At 45.3% G+C, this 19,343-nt stretch overlaps 1 protein-coding gene across 4 annotated transcripts in view; it reads left to right on the top strand.

Annotated features, from left to right (window-relative positions):
• ATP5A1 (ATP synthase, H+ transporting, mitochondrial F1 complex, alpha subunit 1, cardiac muscle) overlaps nt 1-19,343 on the top strand; it is a 28,653-nt gene that overhangs the window by 7,934 nt on the left and 1,376 nt on the right. Inside the window, exons 2-11 of one of the 4 annotated variants that reach the window (XM_021716037.1) lie at nt 8,123-8,234; nt 9,832-9,910; nt 11,421-11,590; nt 14,325-14,498; nt 14,593-14,759; nt 14,950-15,098; nt 17,474-17,625; nt 17,721-17,945; nt 18,448-18,555; nt 18,677-18,821. In XM_021716037.1, the coding sequence (XP_021571712.1) occupies nt 8,175-8,234; nt 9,832-9,910; nt 11,421-11,590; nt 14,325-14,498; nt 14,593-14,759; nt 14,950-15,098; nt 17,474-17,625; nt 17,721-17,945; nt 18,448-18,555; nt 18,677-18,821 (1,429 nt within the window). In that variant the 5' untranslated portion in view covers nt 8,123-8,174. Of the gene's footprint in view, nt 1-8,052; nt 8,235-9,831; nt 9,959-11,387; nt 11,591-14,324; nt 14,499-14,592; nt 14,760-14,949; nt 15,099-17,473; nt 17,626-17,720; nt 17,946-18,447; nt 18,556-18,676; nt 18,822-19,343 lie in introns of those variants that run through there. The other 3 variants (XM_021716038.1, XM_008064988.1, XM_021716039.1) reach the window with 3 other exon arrangements.

Genomic DNA, 19,343 nt, shown 5'->3' with positions numbered 1-19,343 from the left:
AGTTGGAGTCTCACTCTGTCACCCAGCTTGGAGTGCAGTGACCGCTCCCAGCAACTGCAGCCTCGACCCGCTGGGCTCCGGCTATCCTTCCGCCTCAGCCTTCCGAGTAGCCAGAATTACGGGCGTGCACTACTGCGCCTGGCTGATTTTTGATTTATTGTAGAGATGAGGTCTCACCAAGTTGTCCAGGTGGGTCTCAAACCCGAGGGCTCAGGCAATCCACTCACCTCAGCCTCCCAAAGCGCAGGATTACAGGCTGAGCCACCAAGCCTGACTAGACCTGATTCTTAACAAAGCAATTGACAATAGCTGTTTTCATCTCAAGTGAGCTTCCTGACACAGTTTACTTAGTTGCAGTTTTACAGTCTGGTTCATTTGTTCCACTTTTCTGTAACTCTGGGAGTGACAGGCAGTGTATAATTTCCATGTGATTTCTAACCCTCTTGCCACCAATTGTATTACTTCAGCTATAGGGGGTGGCCCACCGTCTGACCCTACCGTGATTTGGATTCCAAATTGGGGAATGATTTCCTTTAGAAGCAGCCATGCTACTTCATGTGCCTTTTCAGTGCAGGTAGAAAAGGCCTCTACCCAACCCAAGAGAGTACACACAAAAGTGAACAGATATTTGAAGCCCCAGACCCCCGGGGAAACTCAGTGAAGCCCACAACTATGTTTTTAAATGGGGCCTCTCCAACACTCTGCACTCTCTGAGAGATCTCAGGCCCCTGCCACAGTTATTTTGGACACATACTTCACATTCCTCCCATACTGCACAGGGTATGCTGGAGAGTTGGGGAATGTAAAAGTGCTGGCCTAATGTAGTCTTGAGAGCTGTCCAGCCTGTATGTGTTTTTTTTTTTTGATGAAAATGCTTGATGAAGGTTGAGGCCAAAGCCTCAGGGACGGCAACTTGCCCATCATTAAATTTCCACCATTCACCTGGGAGTTAGTTAGCATCTTCAGTTTTGAACCAAGTTTGCTCATGCTGTGAATAATTAGGGTCCCATTCTGCCAATGGACTTGGGAACAATGCAGCAGCCAAGTTGCTGGCCCTGCTGTTCCCTGGGAGGCCACGAGCTTTGCCTCCCGGTCCACCTTCCTGTTTCCTTCAGTGACCACTCTGTCTTCCCTCTGGTGTCCCCGGCAATGCATAACTGCATTCAAGAATTTCTTTACCATATTTTTATGTCTTTGCCTCCTGAGTTGATTAAACCCTTTTTCTTATACAAAGCCCTATATGCATGAAGAGTGGTGAAGGGATATTTAATTCAGTGTATATATTGACATTTATTCCTGCTACTAGCTGGAGGGCTCGAGTTAGCGCAATTAATTCTGCCTTTTGTGCTGAAGTCTCTTTTGGCAGAGGCTTTGCCTCGATGGTGGACTTCAGGGTTACTACAGAGTATCCTGCAAACTGTTTTCCTTCCCTTATGAAGCTGCTGCTATTAGTGAAATATTCCACATTGGGATTCCGGAGAAGTTGTGTCAATACCTCATCCATAACCTTGATGCAATCACATTAGGGCTGACCTTGCTTGGTAGGCAGCAAAGTTGCAGGGTTGAGAGTCCACACCACTTCCAAGTGAATGCGTAGATTCTCTCATAACATTCCCTGGTATTTGACCATTCGAGCATTAGTCAACCAGCATTGTCCTTTATATTCCATTAATGTTAACACCGAGTGTGGCACCCAGACCGTTAGTTCTTGTCCCTTAGTTAATTTGTCAGCCTCTTCCACTAGAAGGGCTGTGGCAGTGAGTGCCCGTTAGCAAGGCAGCCAGCCTTGGACAATATAGTCAAGCTGCTTGGAGCGGTATGCTACTGGGTGGTGCTAGTATCCTAGCATTTGGGTCAAGACCCCTACTGCTATTTCAGTACATTCGTATATGTATAGGAAAAAAGGTTTAGATATGCCAGGGAGCCCCAGGTTGGGTGTGCTAACAAGGGCTTACTTAATTTCCTCAAAGGCCTTCTGTTGTGCTCGTTCCCATAACATAGGCTCTTGTTCTCCCCACTTTGTGGCCTCATAGAGAGGCTTTGCCAGCAGTGGAAATCTAGGTATTCAAATTCTACAAAACTCGGAGGTCCCAAGAAATTCATAAACTGACGTCTGGTAGTCAGAACTGGAATGGAGCAGACGGCTTGCTTTCTTTCTGGGCTGAGCTGACATTGCCCCTGGGATAAATGGAAGCCAAGGAATTTTACCTTCTCTTGGCAGATTTGGGTCTTTTTCTTTGAAACGTTGTAGCCAGCCTTCCACAGGAGGGTAAGGAACTGTTGTGTTCCTTTTATATAGTCCTCCTGTGTTCACCCAGCCAGCAGCAGATCTTCTACATATTGGAGCAGTGTACAGCTGTACTGATCTGCTCAGAAGGCCTTTAAGTCAGAAGCTAACACTGTCCTTAGCCTCAGCCCGACAGGGCAGCTCCTCAGGTGTGTCATTCTGCCAAAACAGTGGCAAGCAGGTCTACTTTCTCTTTTATTTTCTAGTCTGCCTCCTTTTGGGCCTCTTGGTTTCAAATGACAAATACCTTTGTTGCAACCTCTATCAGCTGGCTAGCATTCATCCCAGAAAAGCCCTTTAACTTCTGTAATTTATGCCAGATGTCTCCCTGAGCCTGACTGACAAAGGCTACATTAGTCATTTGCTGGTTTTCAGCTGCCTCTGGGTTGAAGGGAGTGTAGAGATGGAAAACCTTGCATAGCCTCTCATAAAACTAGCTGGGGCTGTCTTTGGGGCCTTGGAGCACCTCTGAGGTTTTGTTCATATTCATGGCCTTTTCCCCTCCTTTCTTCATACCACTCAAAAGGACCTCTTGATAATACTCGAGTATTTGAAATTCATGGCCATCAATAGGGTCCCACTGGGGATTTTCCTTAGGGAACTGATTTTGAGGATAGGCTTGTGCATTCAGCATTCCTTTAGGGGCATGCTTCTCTAACCATTTTAAAGCACCTGAGTAATGGGGCAGGTTCCTCAGTGTTAAACAAAGTTAAGTAGAGCTGGCAGCAATCAGTCCAAGTGGCCTTGTGGGTATGAATGGACTGCATTAGATCAATCATGGCTTGAGGCTTCTCCATATGTGAGTGATGTGATATTTCCAGTGCAGGAGGTCAGTGGTGGTAAAGGGCTGATATATAAAAGTACGTTATCCCCCTTGGATTTGGCCATCTGGACTGTAGTATAGGGGCCCTCTGCTTCCCTTAATGGCAGTTGTAAAGTCTTTTGACATCTGTGGGGAGGGGGGCTGTCGGCAAATTTTCCCTGATGCCTTTCTGCCTGAGTGTACGGAGTTAACACTGGCAGCTCTGGAGTAGCTGCTGCCTGGGGCATTTTGGGTGACCTTGAGGAAAGGGTGGACTCTGGGCTGAGGCCAGCCTCTGGCATGGCTCCAGCTGCACAATTGCAGGGCGTGTGGATGGCAATGAAGGGTACAGTGGCACATAAGGTGGGGGGGTGTCTCCTCAGGTTCCTCATACAGAACAGCCTTTCTTGACCCCAGTTGGCACCCTGAGGGAGATGTTGCTTGGGCCAACATAATTCTATAGCTGTTTTCTAGGGAGATTTTTATCCAAGGTGGATGGGAGAGGACTACATCTTGCCAACAGTCAATGTAGGGTGACTGATCTGGGTGGTCTGAATCCCCCACAATGATGTCAAACATCTTACTAATTAGTCTCTCATCTAGTGACCCCTCAGAGGGTCACCCCACCTCAAATGAAGGCCAATCTACTTTGCAAAGGGTCCAAAACTTTCTGGGAGTTAACTTAATACCATAATTCCCTGAATATCCCTTTTTGAAATTCTTTACCATGCACCGTCCAGACGGCCAAATCCAAGGGGGATAACGTACTTTTATATATCAGCCTTTTACCACCACTGACCTTTTGCACTGGAAATATCACATCCACTCATATACTGAGAAGCCTCAAGCCATGATTGATCTAATTGTGCTCTGAATGCCACCCATTTCCACTCACTAAAAGACAACAATCATGCACAGGATGGGAAGGAATGGGGGTGGGGGTAAGAGGGTTGGACACTTGCTTCACCCATACCCCTCACAGGGGTATTTCAGGTTCCTTCTGGCAATAGGCAAGTCAGTATAACCCCCCTACTAGTTTCGATCCAGGGTACCATACCCCTTGCAGAGATATTTCAGGTGCCTTCTTGACAATAGGTGAGTCGGTACAACCCCCTAACCAGGTTTCAGTCCCACTATAGGACTTACTCCTGCTGTTTAGCTGTGTGAAGGTCACCACCAGTCCCCAAATCTACTCCCGCCATTTAGCTGTGTGAAGGTCACCACTGGAATCAAATCCGGGTTACTGCACTCACTTCACCACTAGGTGACATCTCATTCACTCGCATTCACACGTCTTCAACCCACTGCCCAGTTACGGTACCATCCCCCTGTGGGACTACTCAGGCAACTGTGCGAGGTGATCAGATTCCCCTTCTGCCTCTTAAGGGCAGGTCTACCAAATCGAACCCCGGTTCTTACCAATCTGATGGGCGGTGCTCTCCTGACTGATTCCTGGGACTCATTGGGTTCCATTGGACTCCTGGGATCCTTACCCCACCACACTGGGAGGGCTAGTCCCCTATGGATCAATCGGTCCACTGGTGCCAGGTGAGGTCACCTCTTCCAGCATCCCAGGGGTCGCACCCTGGTGACAAGGGAGGTGATAACACCATCTCTGCCTCCCAATTCCTGGCCAATGCACCAGAGATGTGGCAGGATTTTACAGAGAGATGGGATACCGAAGCTATATTGCCAGGAAATGGTGTTTATTCATGCCAGAACTGGCTCAGCAGATTCACATCCAAAGGCTGAGCCCCGAGTGCAGGGGGGCATTGACTTTTACACACTTTTAGCCTCTTTGTTCCCCCAACAAGGCTTACATATTAGTAACATACAGGCTAATTGGGTATTTCATGGCCCAAGGTTGCAGTGGAGTTACACATGCACACTACAGATTGGGAGCTACATTCCTTTCTAACATAAATCTTCCATGAAATCTCTTATCTTATGGTGCTAGAAGGACTCTTTCATTATTCTGGGAAGGCATTTATCTTACTGTACTAAGAGGGCCCTTTCTCTATCCTGAGGAGGCCTTTATTTTATTAGGCTGGGGGCTCTCCTTGCCTCACTGTTAGTTCAGCAGTGTTAGCTCAGTGGCCCTAGCTCCGTCAGCCATTAGCTCCACTCTGCTGTTGGCTCTGCTCCACAGTTAACTTCGACTTTGCCAGCTTTGCCCACTCTGCTGGGTCCATCAGTTGGCAAGTCAGCAGGCGTGTGCAGTTCTCTTCAAATTCAGTGGTCTTCAGCTCCAGTGGTCTTCATAGGTCTTTTGGTCAGGTTCTTGTCTCATGCCCAAGAAGAAAAAGGGACACCGCCAACCAGAGGGTAAAAAGGCAGGAATTTATTGAGTGGAAGAAATGCTCTAGGCAGCATGAAAAATCCCAAAGAGTTGCCAAAGGAGAGTTGAGTCTGGGTGTTTATATAGTCCTAGGAGTAAGCTGATTGGTTAGTAATTAGTGCCAATCAGCTAGGGGTACAGAAGTTGTGGTCTTGGAATTTCACCAATCAGGCGAGGGTTGGGGAGGGTCCCTTAGAAAAAAGTGGGTAAAGAATGACGTTCACTGACCTGTAAGTGGTGTGTTCACTCCAGTCCATGGGCTTTGCAGGGAGTTTACGACCGGGACCGCCCTATCTGTCTGCCTACCAAATTTCTAGCTGTCTCCTTTCTCACTATAAGTCATATTTTTTGGCTTATTCTTTTTGTTCCAAATACAGCTCTGCTCTGTGACCACATTTCAGATAAGTTGGTGCACTACAAATTTTACAAAATATCCCTGAAATGTTGTTGTTTACATTTTTTTCCTGTTAGCCAGTGAAAGTTGACTGGGTCATTCTTGTCAACTAAAATACTGTGTAATTTGGGGTGGGGCGGTGGAGGGAGAAAAGCACTCAGGGCAACATTACTCCAAAAAATGTAATACTCTGCAAGCCTGGCTGCTGAAACTGCCTGCTGTAACCTGAAACCAGTTTTATCTAATAGCTGCTCAAACAACCAGTGGTAGTTTTAAGAATAGTTTTACCAGCTGGGCTCGGTGGCTCAGCCTGTAATCCCATGGCTTTGGGAGGCTGAGGTGAGTGGATTGCCTGAGCCGCGGGTTCCATACCTGCCTGGGCAGCGAGACCTCATCTCTACAATAAATCAAAAAATCAGCCGGGTGTGGTAGCGCATACCTGTAATTCCGGCTACTTGGAAGGCTGAGGTGGAAGGATCACCCGGGAGCGGCCACTGCACTGGGCAACAGAGTGAGACTCCAACACACACACACAAAAAAAGAATAGTTTTACCTCTTGTCATCATTTACCAACCAAAACTTGCCAGGTCTCTAAAATCTTACTATTGCCAATAAACTTTCTCAAAGAGCAGCACATAATATTTCTTTTTTCTTTTCTAAACCCCTAACCTTTTCTTTGTTCTTTTGGAATACCAAAGACTGCCAGGTCTGTGTGTTTGCCCCAAATTGAAATCCCTGCTTCCCCCCGCCAAAGCTTTAAATTTAGAGATTAATTTCTATAATTTATCTACCCCTCAATTCCAGGAGAACTGTTGCTATGCTCACCTTGAAAAGATATTAGAATAAAGAACAGGATTGCTGACCATGCTTTTGCAAGCCCTGCTTCAGGAGATGACTGTTTTAACCCAGATAGCCATATGCCTCACCCAAATTAAGGTTTTGTGTTTAAATCAGGATTTGGTGGATGGATCCAAAAGATGCTTCTCAGGACAGCGAAACGTGAAGCCAATATTAATAGTCTCCCCTATCACATAATACCCAGCATCACATACACATACACTCACACACACACAAATTCTGCACAAATTTTAATATCTTAAAAATTCTGAAGCCAGGCATGGTGGCTCACGCCTGTAATCACAGCACTTTGGGAGGTGCAGGTGAGAGGATTGCCTGAACCCACAGGTTCAAGACAAGCCTGGGTAACATGGTGAGACCCTGTCTCTACAATAAATAAAAAAATTAGCCAGGCGTGGTGGCGCACGCCTGTGGTTCCAGCTACTTGGAAGGCTGTGGCTGAAGGATCTCCTGAGTCCACCAGGTCAAGGCTGCAGTGACCATGAGCGTGCCACTGTACTCCAGCCTGAGCGACAGAGTGAGAATCCAACTCAAAAAAAAAAAACAACAAAATATTTGGTGTGCGGTGGCTCAGCCTGTAATCCCAGGAGGCCAAGGCCAGGAGGGCAACATAGTGATACTCCAGCTCAAAAAAAAAAAAAAATATGTAGAGGGAAAAGCTCCCCCACAAATTTATTGGAAGGGCACAGAAAGTTTTTCCTCATCATTTCCATTTTACTCTGAAAGAAAAAGTAGAGTCCTCAGTGTTATAAGATGAGATGTAGGAAAGCGTGAGCCCTAGTCTGGTCTGGTGTGATGCTGCTGATGCTGGCCCACCTTCTCAGTCTGATTGACAACTACTCTACTGTAACTTGTGATTGCTAGGATTTTTAAACAACATGCTCTGCTGCACGGACGGGATTCCTTTAGATGGGATCTAAAGAGCTGCGATTCTCTAGCTTGAATGTGTAGGGGATGCCCTAGAATGGTGTCTTTGTTAAAGAATCAGATGGCCCCACATTTTCTTCCACTCGGAGGGTCTGAGTGGGCTGCAGATTAGCCAGCTCTGTGGGACACCTGTGCCTGGCCCACGGACACTATGTCCCTCACTCATCCTCACACCAGTCTGACCCATTCGGGGTGACACCCTCAAAAATTAGCACCCAGACTGGGCCTGGGAAGGGCTTCCTTGAAGGTTCCGCTACTCACGTGATCGCCAGGGGCAACCTCAAGGTCGACTCCAGAAGCCAAAATAAATGAGTAACGAATGTCGGGCACAAAGCTGGCAAATATCTAATTAATCATTTTGAAGCTTAAACTTAAAAATTATACTTAGAAAATTAGTAACGGGCTTTAAAAAAAGAGGGGTGATTTGCGCCCGGAAGTCAATGTGAGGAGCAGTACTTCCGGGTCAGCTGGGCCGGCCGCCGTGACCTTCCTCGCCGCTCGGCCATTTTGTTCCAGTCAGTTCGGAGACTGCGGCTGCGGAGTAGCTTAGTGCCGTGAAACTGCTAACATGTTGTCGGTGCGCGTCGCCGCGGCCGTGGCCCGCGCCCTCCCTCGGCGGGCCGGACTGGTGAGCCCCGGAGAGGCGCGGGGGACGCGATCCAGCAAGGCTCCCGCTGGCGGCGGGCGCTGTTGGGGAGCGCTGTCCGCGGGGTGGTGGGGGGCTGCTACGGCCGCCATCTTGCACTGGGGCTGTTCTGGCCGGCCTTTCGCGTGCGGGGCGGGGGAGGCGGTAATCTTGGGGTCGGCCGCGCAGCCGAGGCCTGTCTTGGCTGAGCGAGGCCTGAGGGGTCTTTGAGGTGAAGGTCGAGCCTAGGCGCTACCTCCCCGAGACGGTGTGGCTCCTCGGCGCCGATGCTCCGGGGCTCCTGTCGCCCAAGGTCGGAGACTACTGTAGTCGCACGCGGGCGCGTCGGGGGTCCTGACATTGCGCGAAGCTCAGCGGGCTCCGGCGTGCAGCCTCTGCCCCGAGAGAGGGGCAGGTGCAGTTGACAGAGTAGGCGATTTTGGGGGGCTGAGCGCGGACACCGGGAACGCACCTGCAGGTGCCGGAAGGCCTCGATGCGGGCAGTTGCTCGTGTATGGGGCGTTTGCCCTTGAGCCGTCCGCCCGGCTTTGGGGAGGCGCTGGAGAAGGAGAATTTAAGTAAGGTGAGGCTGGGAAATGACTGAGGGTCAGAGTCCCTCGCTTCCCTCCTTGACGTTAAGAACACAATCCTACCATTTATCTACCTAATCCGGAATTGTATCCCCCACTTTAAAAATAAAACAAACATAGTTAACGTAAACCCGTTCGCAGACGAAATAAACACTCTGGCTATTTGTCTGTCCTAGCACAGCCACTACTAGCATCTTGGCTTTCGTTAGCAAATAAACATTTTTAACAATTTTCATCCAGCTCTTAATAGAGGGTGGTAGCTTCACATCACAGCATTGCAGCTAGAAGGGAGGAGAAACAGGATTCCAGGTTGTGGCAGGATTTGTTAAAGACAGGGAAAAGAGTCTGCATGCTATACTCTTGATTTCTAATCTGACTCCAGTATTTATTTGCTGAGTTCTTGTTTATTTGAAGTAAAATTGGAAATATGTTGAGGTTTACCCCAATAGGAAGCAATTTGCCTTATTGAGAATTTCTACACCTCAGTTGAAATAAGTCTAAAGTCAAAATAGTACCTGGATGCTTTTAAAGGGAAAGACGTTGATGCTTTGTTAATAGTTGCTTTTTAAGATAGAGTGCATTTTTCTTTTTTTTTTTTTTTTGTAATGGGCGAGGTCTTGCTGTGTTACTCAGGCTGGTCCTGAACTCCTGGCCTCAAGCAATCATCCTGCCTGAGCCTCCCAAAGTACTGGGATTGCCTGCATGAACCACTACACCTGGCCTAGACTGCATTTTTAAAATATGCTTTTTATAGCATACTGTGTGCCGGGAACTGCATAATCACACATATCAAAAAAGCTATCTAACTTTAGCTATTCAAGGTCAAATTTTTATAACATAACAGTACCAAGTCACTTCTCACCATCATAACTGTGTTAAGTGAGATAGTTTAAATATCATTAATATCTTCACCAGCAATTTGATCAAACAAAGCCTACATTTGTTTAAGCTTGTCAGTTTTAGAAAGGCTTTTTTAAAAAATCAAATTTATGAGAATGTTTTTGCATTAGGTCTCCAGAAATGCTTTGGGTTCATCGTTCATTGCCACAAGGAACCTCCATGCCTCTAACACTCATCTTCAGAAGACTGGTAAGTCATTGCTCAGCGTTCACCACGCTTCCTTCCTTAGTAATGAAGGCATCATGGATTGAAGTTTCTTAATTTTTGGTTCCTGCAAAATCTCAGGTTCTTAAACCATGATGTGTCATTTAGCCCTGTCTTGGCAGGGCTAGTGAAATGAACTACATTTCTATATTTCTCTCTTGATTTTTCTATTTTTTGAGTCAGGATCTCTCACTCTGTTACCCAGGCTTGACCTCTCAGGCGATCCTCCCACCTGTAGCTTAGACTACAGGTGCGTGGTACTATGCCCAGCTAATTTTTTTATTTTTGTAGAGATGAGATCTCACTATGTTGCCTAGGCCAGTCTTGATCTCCTGGGCTCAAGCAGTCCTCCCACTTCCGCCTCCCAAAATGCTGGAATTACAGGCGCTAACCATCCTGCCCAGCCATTTATTTCTCTTTGGATATTAGTACAGCTTCTTTGTTTTGTTAATGCCACTTTGGTGGAAACAGAGTTAACATACTAGGTAGTGGAGTCTTTCTAACTTATGGTTTCTTTTTTTTCCTCTCCTAAAAAGCATTAGAAAAATGTAAGCATTTCTCACTGACAGGTTTATTTAAAGACAATAGCTACTACCTTGTACTTGGCAATCTGTATTTGCACATTGCAGGTGTGATTGAGAAATGGGAGAGATGAGCAAAGGACGATACTGTAGGTTGAGGAATTTCTTTTGGGATGTTTATTAGGACTTTTAAAATAGAATGTTAAATAGACACACACACTATATGTTGCCTCTATGCTAAAGTGAAGAATAGTATCTGGGTGACTTTAAAGGGAAAGATACTTTAGCAATTGGTTATTGGTTTTTAAAATATGCTTTTCAGAGAATTTAGCCCAAAATTCAGGTTTTAACATCGGTACAGTTTCCTTAGAAATTAAAGTAAAACAGAAGGTGTAAAACATTTATTTTTAAGGGCATTGCTTACTTTTATTAGCTTGTCCACATAATATTTGCCTTGCGAAGATTTCTGTTTATTTTCTCTCCATCACTTGGATTAATTTTTATAATTGATACTCAGGTTTTTGAATAGAATCTTTTGCTATATTTCAGAATACAATTTATTATAATCACAAAACCACTCTTTATGTTATTGAGAGATGGGTTTTGTAAAGATTTGGGGACTCGACTGTGTTTTTTTTGTTTTTTTTTGTTTTTTTTTTTTGAGTTGGAGTCTCACTCTGTTACCCAGACTGGAGTGCAGTGACCGCTCCTGGCCACTGTAGCCTTGACCTGCTGGGCTCCGGTGATCTTTCCACCTCAGCCTTCCAAGTAGCTGGAATGACAGGCGCGTGCTACCACGCCTGGCTAATTTTTGATTTATTGTAGAGATGAAGTCTCACCAAGTTGCCCAGGCAGGTCTCGAACCCATGGGCTCAGGCAGTTCACTAACCTCAGCCTCCCAAAGCGCAGGATTACAGGCTGAGCCACCGAGCCTGGCTCAGACTGTTTTTTAAATTGGATTATCCTCTCAATAGGCACTGCGGAGATGTCCTCTATTCTTGAAGAGCGTATTCTCGGAGCTGATACCTCTGTTGACCTTGAGGAGACTGGGCGTGTTTTAAGTATTGGTGATGGTATTGCTCGAGTTCATGGGCTGAGGAATGTTCAAGCAGAAGAAATGGTAGAGTTTTCTTCAGGCTTAAAGGTAAATTATAAAGTGAGATTTTGGTATTCTAGGATTTGTGTTTTAGTTATTCATTTAGCAATTAAGAGATTGTATAATTTTTTTAAATCTTCAAGTTTCATTTTCTTGTTGTAATCAGATTGTAAAGAGAATGAAATTAAACCTGGTGGCTAGCCAGGTTTTTTGCTCTAGAGACTGATTTACACATAAGTTGTAGGCACTGGCTTCAGATGTATAATTGAGTAAAGCTTCATCCAAATTACATGAATTCAAGTCTTTTCTTTCTGTCCATTAAGATCATTTTATACAAAAAATGTTGGATAACTTCAAATTCATTTCTGGGAGAAAGCTGAAAGTGAGTGATGTATTTCTAGTAAGAGGAGCCTTGCTGGTGAGAGGTGAGTTAGTGGTATAGCTGTCAGAAGCTCGCTAATGACATTAGTCCACTTCTTTTTGTTAAGTTGAGCCTATCTAGCCAATGGGATGAGAATTAAAAGTTGTAGGAGTCCAGGGCTCTTACAGGAAAGCAGAGGGTGACATCTGGATGGACCAGGGCCAGTAGTGCTATCTACTGAGCACACAGATGTGGAAAAAGAGAATCTTGATCCTCTTGCTCTTGTCCCTTTGGAGGAAGAGGTGCTTATGTGAAAGACTAATTACAGAGCCTAGAGTTACCATTGGGCCCTAATATCACTGTAAGACCTTAGCCAAAACCTCTTCTATCTTCAGTGTTGTACATTATGTATCTTTGAAAGGTAAGGTTAAAATAGATGAATTCTCAGTTTCCTTTTAGCTTTTAAGATCCAAAGTGTCTAGAAAAATACTGTCCAATAAACTTCCTGCAGTGATGAAAATACTGTACATGCTTTTTAATATGGCACATTATATACATATGTCACTATTAAGCTTGTAAAATGTGGCTAATGTGATGGACTAAATTTTTAATCTTTTAAATTTGACTAATTTAGATAGCAACACATGATTAATGGATGCTATATTGAATATCAGTGATGTATATTAAGGTTTTTGTATAGGCAATGATATTCCATGGTACTCTTCTGTATTTAAGTACTTTCCAGAGCTTTCGTTACTGGCCACATCATTTCTAGAATAGGTTTTTTGTTTCAGACATGATTTAGGGACCTAAAATACAGTTATGTTGGTGAGAAGTGACTTGGTACTGTTATGTTATGAAAATTTGATCTTGAATAGCTAGTTAGATAGCTTTTGGTTTTTTTGAGTAGGAGTCTCACTCTGTTACTCTGTCACCCAGGCCAGAGTGCAGTGGTATGCTCACTGCCACCACAACCTCAACCTGCTGGACTCAAGTGATCCTTCCGCATCAGCCTTCTAAGTAGCTGGAACTATAGGAACACGCCACTACACCTGGCTAATTTTTTGGATTATTGTAGAGACAAGGTCTTACCAAATTGCCTAGACTGGTCTCAAACCCCTAGACTCAGGCAGTCCTCTCGCCTCCCAAGGTGATTGGGATTACAGATGTGAGCCACCACACGCAGCTAAGATAACTTTTAATTTCATTTTCTGCTGGCCCGAGGAGTACAGGTTCTTATTAGATCATTTTGAAGCTGTTTATGGAACTTCTTGCATATAAAAAAGATGTCAGCCCTTTGCCCTCAGATGACCCTTTTGGGGGAACATCATAAATCTAGCAAACCATTCAGATGTCCTCTGAGGGGACATAATGAGTTTGCTGGTGATTAAACAGAACAAGCTTAACACCATCGCAGATTTTTCAAGAATGCACGTTTCCTTGAAGTTTTCCATTCAAATTGCATGAGAAAGCAAAGAAATGAAGTATATACTGAGATACAATCGAACAATTGAGAAGTGGGTTTCAGGAGTCACGAGTGTATCCTTCCACATTGTATTTGAACAACAGACTAACAAATTATGTATTATTAATGTAGGAGGAAGAAAACGCGACTGCATTGTCCAAATACAAAAACACCAAGTGGAAGAAGTCCCATAGATTCCTATTGTACAACATGTATCAGTGAATTTGCAATGTGTGTCAGTGACTGTGCCACAGTTACCACATTTGAAAAATAAAAGCTATAAGATTTTGATTTTTTTTTGTCAATGTCCAGAATGCCAGTATAGGCCAAATATTAATTACAATAAGATAACTGGTTTAAATGCTACATTATTTACTATGAAGTGATTTGTTTTTTTACTGTTTTGTAAAATAGTGTGGTGATAGGTGATCCGCGAGATGTCTCCGAGTGCGTGGGGTTAATAATATGTCTTAAAATTTCTGTTTTGGGTTGGGCGTGGTGGCTCATGCCTATAATCACAGCACTTTGGGAGGCTGAGGTGAGAAGATTGCCTCAGCCCAGCCCATGGGTTCGAGACAAACCTGGGCAACTGGGCAATACCTCGTCTCTACAAGAAATTTAAAAAAAAGTCAGCCAGGCATGGTGGCATGTGCATGTCCAGCTACTTCTAAGGCTGAGGCAGATGACGCAACTGAGCCCAGCAAGTTGAGGCTGCGGTGGCCGTGAGCGTGCCACTGCAATCCAGCTTTGGTGACAGAGTGAAACTCCAATTCAAATTCAAAAAACAAAAAATTTCTGTTGGCCCTGCTCGCTCTGTCTCATACTGATCACCCAGCTCAAGAGCCAAAGAACATGCAGTAGAAGAGTGCTTACCTGCCCAGGATCTTTGCTTTCAGTTCTCACAGCGTCAGTGTATGGAGGCGTCCCCAGCTTCATGTGTTCATTGTCTTGTGCAGGGTATGTCTCTGAACTTGGAACCTGACAACGTTGGTGTTGTCGTATTTGGAAATGATAAGCTGATTAAGGAGGGAGACATTGTGAAGAGGACAGGAGCCATCGTGGATGTGCCCGTGGGTGAGGAGCTGCTGGGCCGGGTGGTGGACGCCCTTGGTAACGCCATTGATGGAAAGGTGGGTTCAAGTTTATTGAATGTGGTTGCAGCTCCTAACAATGTCACAATGGATTCTTCTGAGGGTTTTTCCTGTTTATTTTTGTTTTCTTAAGGGTCCAATTGGTTCTAAGACCCGTAGGCGAGTTGGTCTGAAGGCCCCTGGAATAATTCCTCGAATCTCAGTACGAGAACCCATGCAGACTGGCATTAAGGCTGTGGATAGCTTGGTGCCAATTGGTCGTGGTCAGCGTGAGCTAATTATTGGTGACAGACAGACTGGGTAAAGACTTAAGCATGTTAAAAGTTCTAACTGAAATTTGCTCTATGGAAGATTACTGTTCAGTTTTGAAGTGGTAAATGTCATGGGGACAGGAGAATGTGAAGGAAGGGAGAGGAGGAGGAGTAAAGGCATACCTGGGAAGTCCTTTGGAATGTTCAGGAAGACTTATGTTGACTTTCTCTTTTTAAAGGAAAACCTCCATTGCTATCGACACAATCATTAACCAGAAGCGCTTCAATGACGGAACTGATGAGAAGAAGAAGCTATACTGCATCTATGTGGCTGTTGGGCAGAAGAGGTCTACGGTGGCCCAGCTGGTGAAGAGGCTCACGGATGCAGGTGGGAAAGGGCGCCAGCACCATCACTGGCAGCTCAGGACAGCCTCTGCTTCAGGAGGCTGATCTTAATCATTCCCTAATGAGCTGAACTGCCTAGTATAAATGAGTAAGTTAAAGTATATAATGCACAAATATGTTTAAAGGTTTTGTTGGTTTCTTTAAAGTGGAAGTTGTTTGATTCTGGTTAATTCTTTTTCTTTCTTTCTTTTTTTTTTTTTTTTTTTTTTCTTTGAGTCAGGGTCTCACTCTGACTCCCAGGCTGGAGTGCAGTAGCATTCTCACTGCAGCCTCAGCCTCCCCAATAGCCAGGACTGTAGGCGCACCTCATCACACCCAAGTTTTTTATTTATTGTAGAGACAAGGTCTTGCCATGTTGTCCAGGCTGGTCTCAAACCCCTGGACTCAGGTGAGACTTGCCTCAGCATCCCAGAGTGCTGGGATTACAGGTGTGAACCACCATGCCCAGCCTGATTCTGGTTAATTCTTTTTTTTTTTTTGAGTTGCAGTCTTAGGCTGCAGTGCAGTGACACGCTCACGGCCACCGCAGCCTCAACCTACTGGACTCAGGTGATACTTCTGTCTCAGCCTTTCAAATAGCTGGAACCACAGGTGTGTGCCACCATACACAGCTAATTTTTTTATTTACTATAGAGATAAAATCTCGCCAGTTTGCCCAGGCTGGTCTCGAACCTCTGGACTCTGGCAATCCTCTCGCCTCCACCTCCCAAAGTGCTGAGATTACAGGTGTAATCTGATGAGACTGTACCCAGCAGTTCTGATTATTATTTTTTTTTTAGTTGGACTCTCACTCTGTCACCCAGGTTGGAGTGCAGTGGCATGGTCATAGCCACTGCAGACTTGACTTGCTGGGCTCAGGTGATTCTTCCACTTCAGACTTCCAAGTAGCTGGAATTACAGGTGTGTGCCACCATACCTGGCTAAATTTTTTTTTTTGATTTATTGTAGAGACGAGGTCTTGTCATGTTGCCCAGGCCGGTCTCGAACTCATGTGCTTATGCAATTCTTCCTATCTCTGCCTCCCAAAGTGCTGGGATTACAGGTGTGAACCACCATGCCCATCTTTTTTGTTTTTGTTTTTTGAATTGGAGTCTCTGCTGCCCAGGCTGGAGTGCAGCAGCACACTCATGGCCACCGCAGCCTCAACATGCTGGGCTCAGGCGAGTCTTCCACCTCAGCCTTCCAAGTAGCTGGAATTACAGGTGTGTGCCACCATACCTGGCTAATTTTTTGATTTATTATAGAGATGTGGGCTCAGGCAATCCTCTTGCCTCTGCCTTCTATAGTGGTGGGATTACAGGAGTGAGCCACTGCACCTGGCATGGTTAATTCTCTTTTTTTTTTGAGTTAGAGTCTCACTGTCACCCAGACTGGAGTGCAGTGGCATGCTCCCAGCCACTACAGCCCCAACTTGCTGGGCTCCAGTGATCCTTCCACCTCAGCCTTCCAAGTAGCTGGAACTACAGGCACACACTACCACACCCGGCTAATTTTTTATTTATTGTAGAGACGAGGTGTTGCCAAGTTACCTGGGTGGGTCTCAAACCCGTGGGCTCATGCAATTCAATTGCCTTGGCCTCCCAAAGTGCTGGGATTACAGGCTGAGCTACCGAGCCCGGCCCGTGGTTAATTCTTAATAGTAGTAAATCTTTTTAGCTTTTAGGTAATGTTTTTTATTTTGTTAGTTGTTTGTTTGTTTGTTTATTTATTGAGTTGGAGTCTCACTCTGTCACCCAGACTGGAGTGCAGTGGCCGCTCCTGGCCATTGCAGCCTCGACCTGCTGGGCTCCGGCGATCCTTCCGCCTCGGCCTTCCAAGTAGCTGGAACTACAGGCGCGCGCTACCACGCCCAGCTAATTTTTGATTTTATTGTAGAGATGAGGTCTCACCAAGTTGCTCAGGCGGGTCTTGAACCCGCGGGCTCAGGCAACCACTCACCTCAGCCTCCCAAAGTGCTGGAATTACAGGCGGAGCCACCGAGCCCGGCCTATTTATTTATTTTTATTTTGAGTTGGAGTCTCACTCTGTTGCCCGGGCTAGAGGGCAGTGACACCATCATGGCCACTGCAGCCTCAACATGCTGGGCTCAGGCGATCCTTCCACCTCAGCTTTCCAAGTAGCTGGAACTGCAGGTGTATGCTACCACGCTCAGCTTACTTTTTTATTGATTGTAGAGGTCTCACCAAGTAGCCCAGGCTAATCTGAGCTCAGGCAATTCTCTTACCTCGGCCTCCCAAAGTGCTGGAATTACAGGCTTGAGCCACTACACCCAGCCTGGTAACATTTGTTACAGTAGCCTCTGATTTAGAATCGCAGTGATGATAACCTTGTAAAGCTTAAAATGTGATTTCTCCCCAGATGCCATGAAGTACACTATTGTGGTGTCAGCCACGGCTTCAGATGCGGCCCCACTTCAATACCTGGCTCCTTACTCTGGCTGTTCCATGGGAGAGTATTTTAGAGATAATGGCAAACATGCTTTGATCATCTATGACGACTTATCCAAACAGGTCAGAGGAAATGTTTTTAGAATCTGTTCCACAGTAAAAGTTCATGGTTGCATCTTCTGTATAACGTGAATTTATGCAACCTTGCTGTCCTATAGGCTGTTGCTTACCGCCAGATGTCTCTGCTTCTCCGCCGGCCCCCAGGTCGGGAGGCCTACCCTGGAGATGTGTTCTACCTGCACTCCCGATTGCTGGAGAGAGCAGCTAAAATGAACGATGCCTTTGGGGGCGGCTCCTTGACTGCTTTACCAGTCATTGAGACACAGGCTGGTGATGTCTCTGCCTACATTCCAACAAATGTTATTTCCATCACTGACGGACAGGTATTATTTTAATGGTTGAGATAAGGGGAAAAACAGTTTGGATAATTATAAGGCATAGTTTGAGAAGTATTGGTTGTTGACTGCTTTGTTAAATGCCTTTTACTTTTTGTTATGGAAGAGTCTGAATTATATACATGACTAAGAAGAATAGTGTAGTGAAACCCCATGTCTGTCACTTGGTCTTCCTTCATGGAGTAGTGTTTTTCTTGTTTTAGTTGTACCCACTACTGTTCTCCCTAGATAATTTTGATCTCAGAAATGATCAAAATCACTTCACCTGTGTATATTTCACTGTAAACATGCTACCTGTTTTTTTTCCTCACCTCATGTACATCTCCTAATCTCAGTAATAGGATACACAGGTAATTTGGGTTGTAAAAGATTAAGGGGAACTGACATTGTATCCTTGTCAGTTTTTGTTTTATGGCCTAGTGACTAAATTTGAAGATAATTGATTTCTTACTTGAAGTTTGCTAGCATGTGTATTTTCCTTATGTTGTAGATCTTCTTGGAAACAGAATTGTTCTATAAAGGTATCCGCCCGGCCATCAATGTTGGCTTGTCTGTGTCCCGTGTTGGATCTGCTGCTCAAACCAGGGCTATGAAGCAGGTATTTTTGCGTCACCTTGGCAAGGAAGGGGGAAATGTCATTAGATTAGCCCCTTAAAATGTATCAACGGAATCTGTATTTTGGGTCCTGGAGTTACAGTCCCGGTATATCTGTATTTCAGGTGGCAGGTACCATGAAGTTAGAACTGGCTCAGTATCGTGAGGTTGCTGCTTTTGCCCAGTTTGGTTCTGACCTTGATGCTGCCACTCAGCAACTCCTGAGTCGTGGTGTTCGTCTGACTGAGCTGCTGAAGCAAGGACAGTACTGTGAGTTGCTCTTCACTTAACCAAGTTGCTGTGTCTGTTAGGGCCTTCCCGACCTGCAGAGCCATCCCGCGTCCCAGGCTGTGGTACACTTTGCACGTTCATTAGGTGCTGCCTTCAGAGAATGGTGCATATTTGTTGTACTTAAAGTTTCTGTTTGAAATAGCACAGAGAAATCAAAGGCACAAGTCTGGCTGGGTTGATCAAGAACAAAGAGAGAAAATAACAGTTATTAATATCAGGAGTGAAAGAGGGAACATTACTACAGATTCTAGAGTTGTTAAAAGGGCCATGCATGAAAATGCAGTGAACTTAACTGGGAATGCAAAGTATATTTAACACTTTCCTTTTGGTTATTAAGACCTACTGAGTACCCTGCCACCTTGACTGAATGTAGAATTTGGCGGATTTATTTTTTTTATTTTTATTTATTTTTTTTGAGTTGGAGTCTCACTCTGTCACCCAGTCTGGAGTGCAGTGGCCGCTCCCGGCCACTGCAGCCTCGACCCGCCGGGCTCCGGTGAT

The sequence above is a fragment of the Carlito syrichta genome, unplaced genomic scaffold, assembly GCF_000164805.1.
Source record: "Carlito syrichta isolate Samal-C Ts95f unplaced genomic scaffold, Tarsius_syrichta-2.0.1 Scaffold308121, whole genome shotgun sequence".
Classification (NCBI taxonomy): domain Eukaryota; kingdom Metazoa; phylum Chordata; class Mammalia; order Primates; family Tarsiidae; genus Carlito; species Carlito syrichta.
Note: the sequence above shows the minus strand (reverse complement) of the source record. Positions and strands in the feature narration are given on the sequence as shown.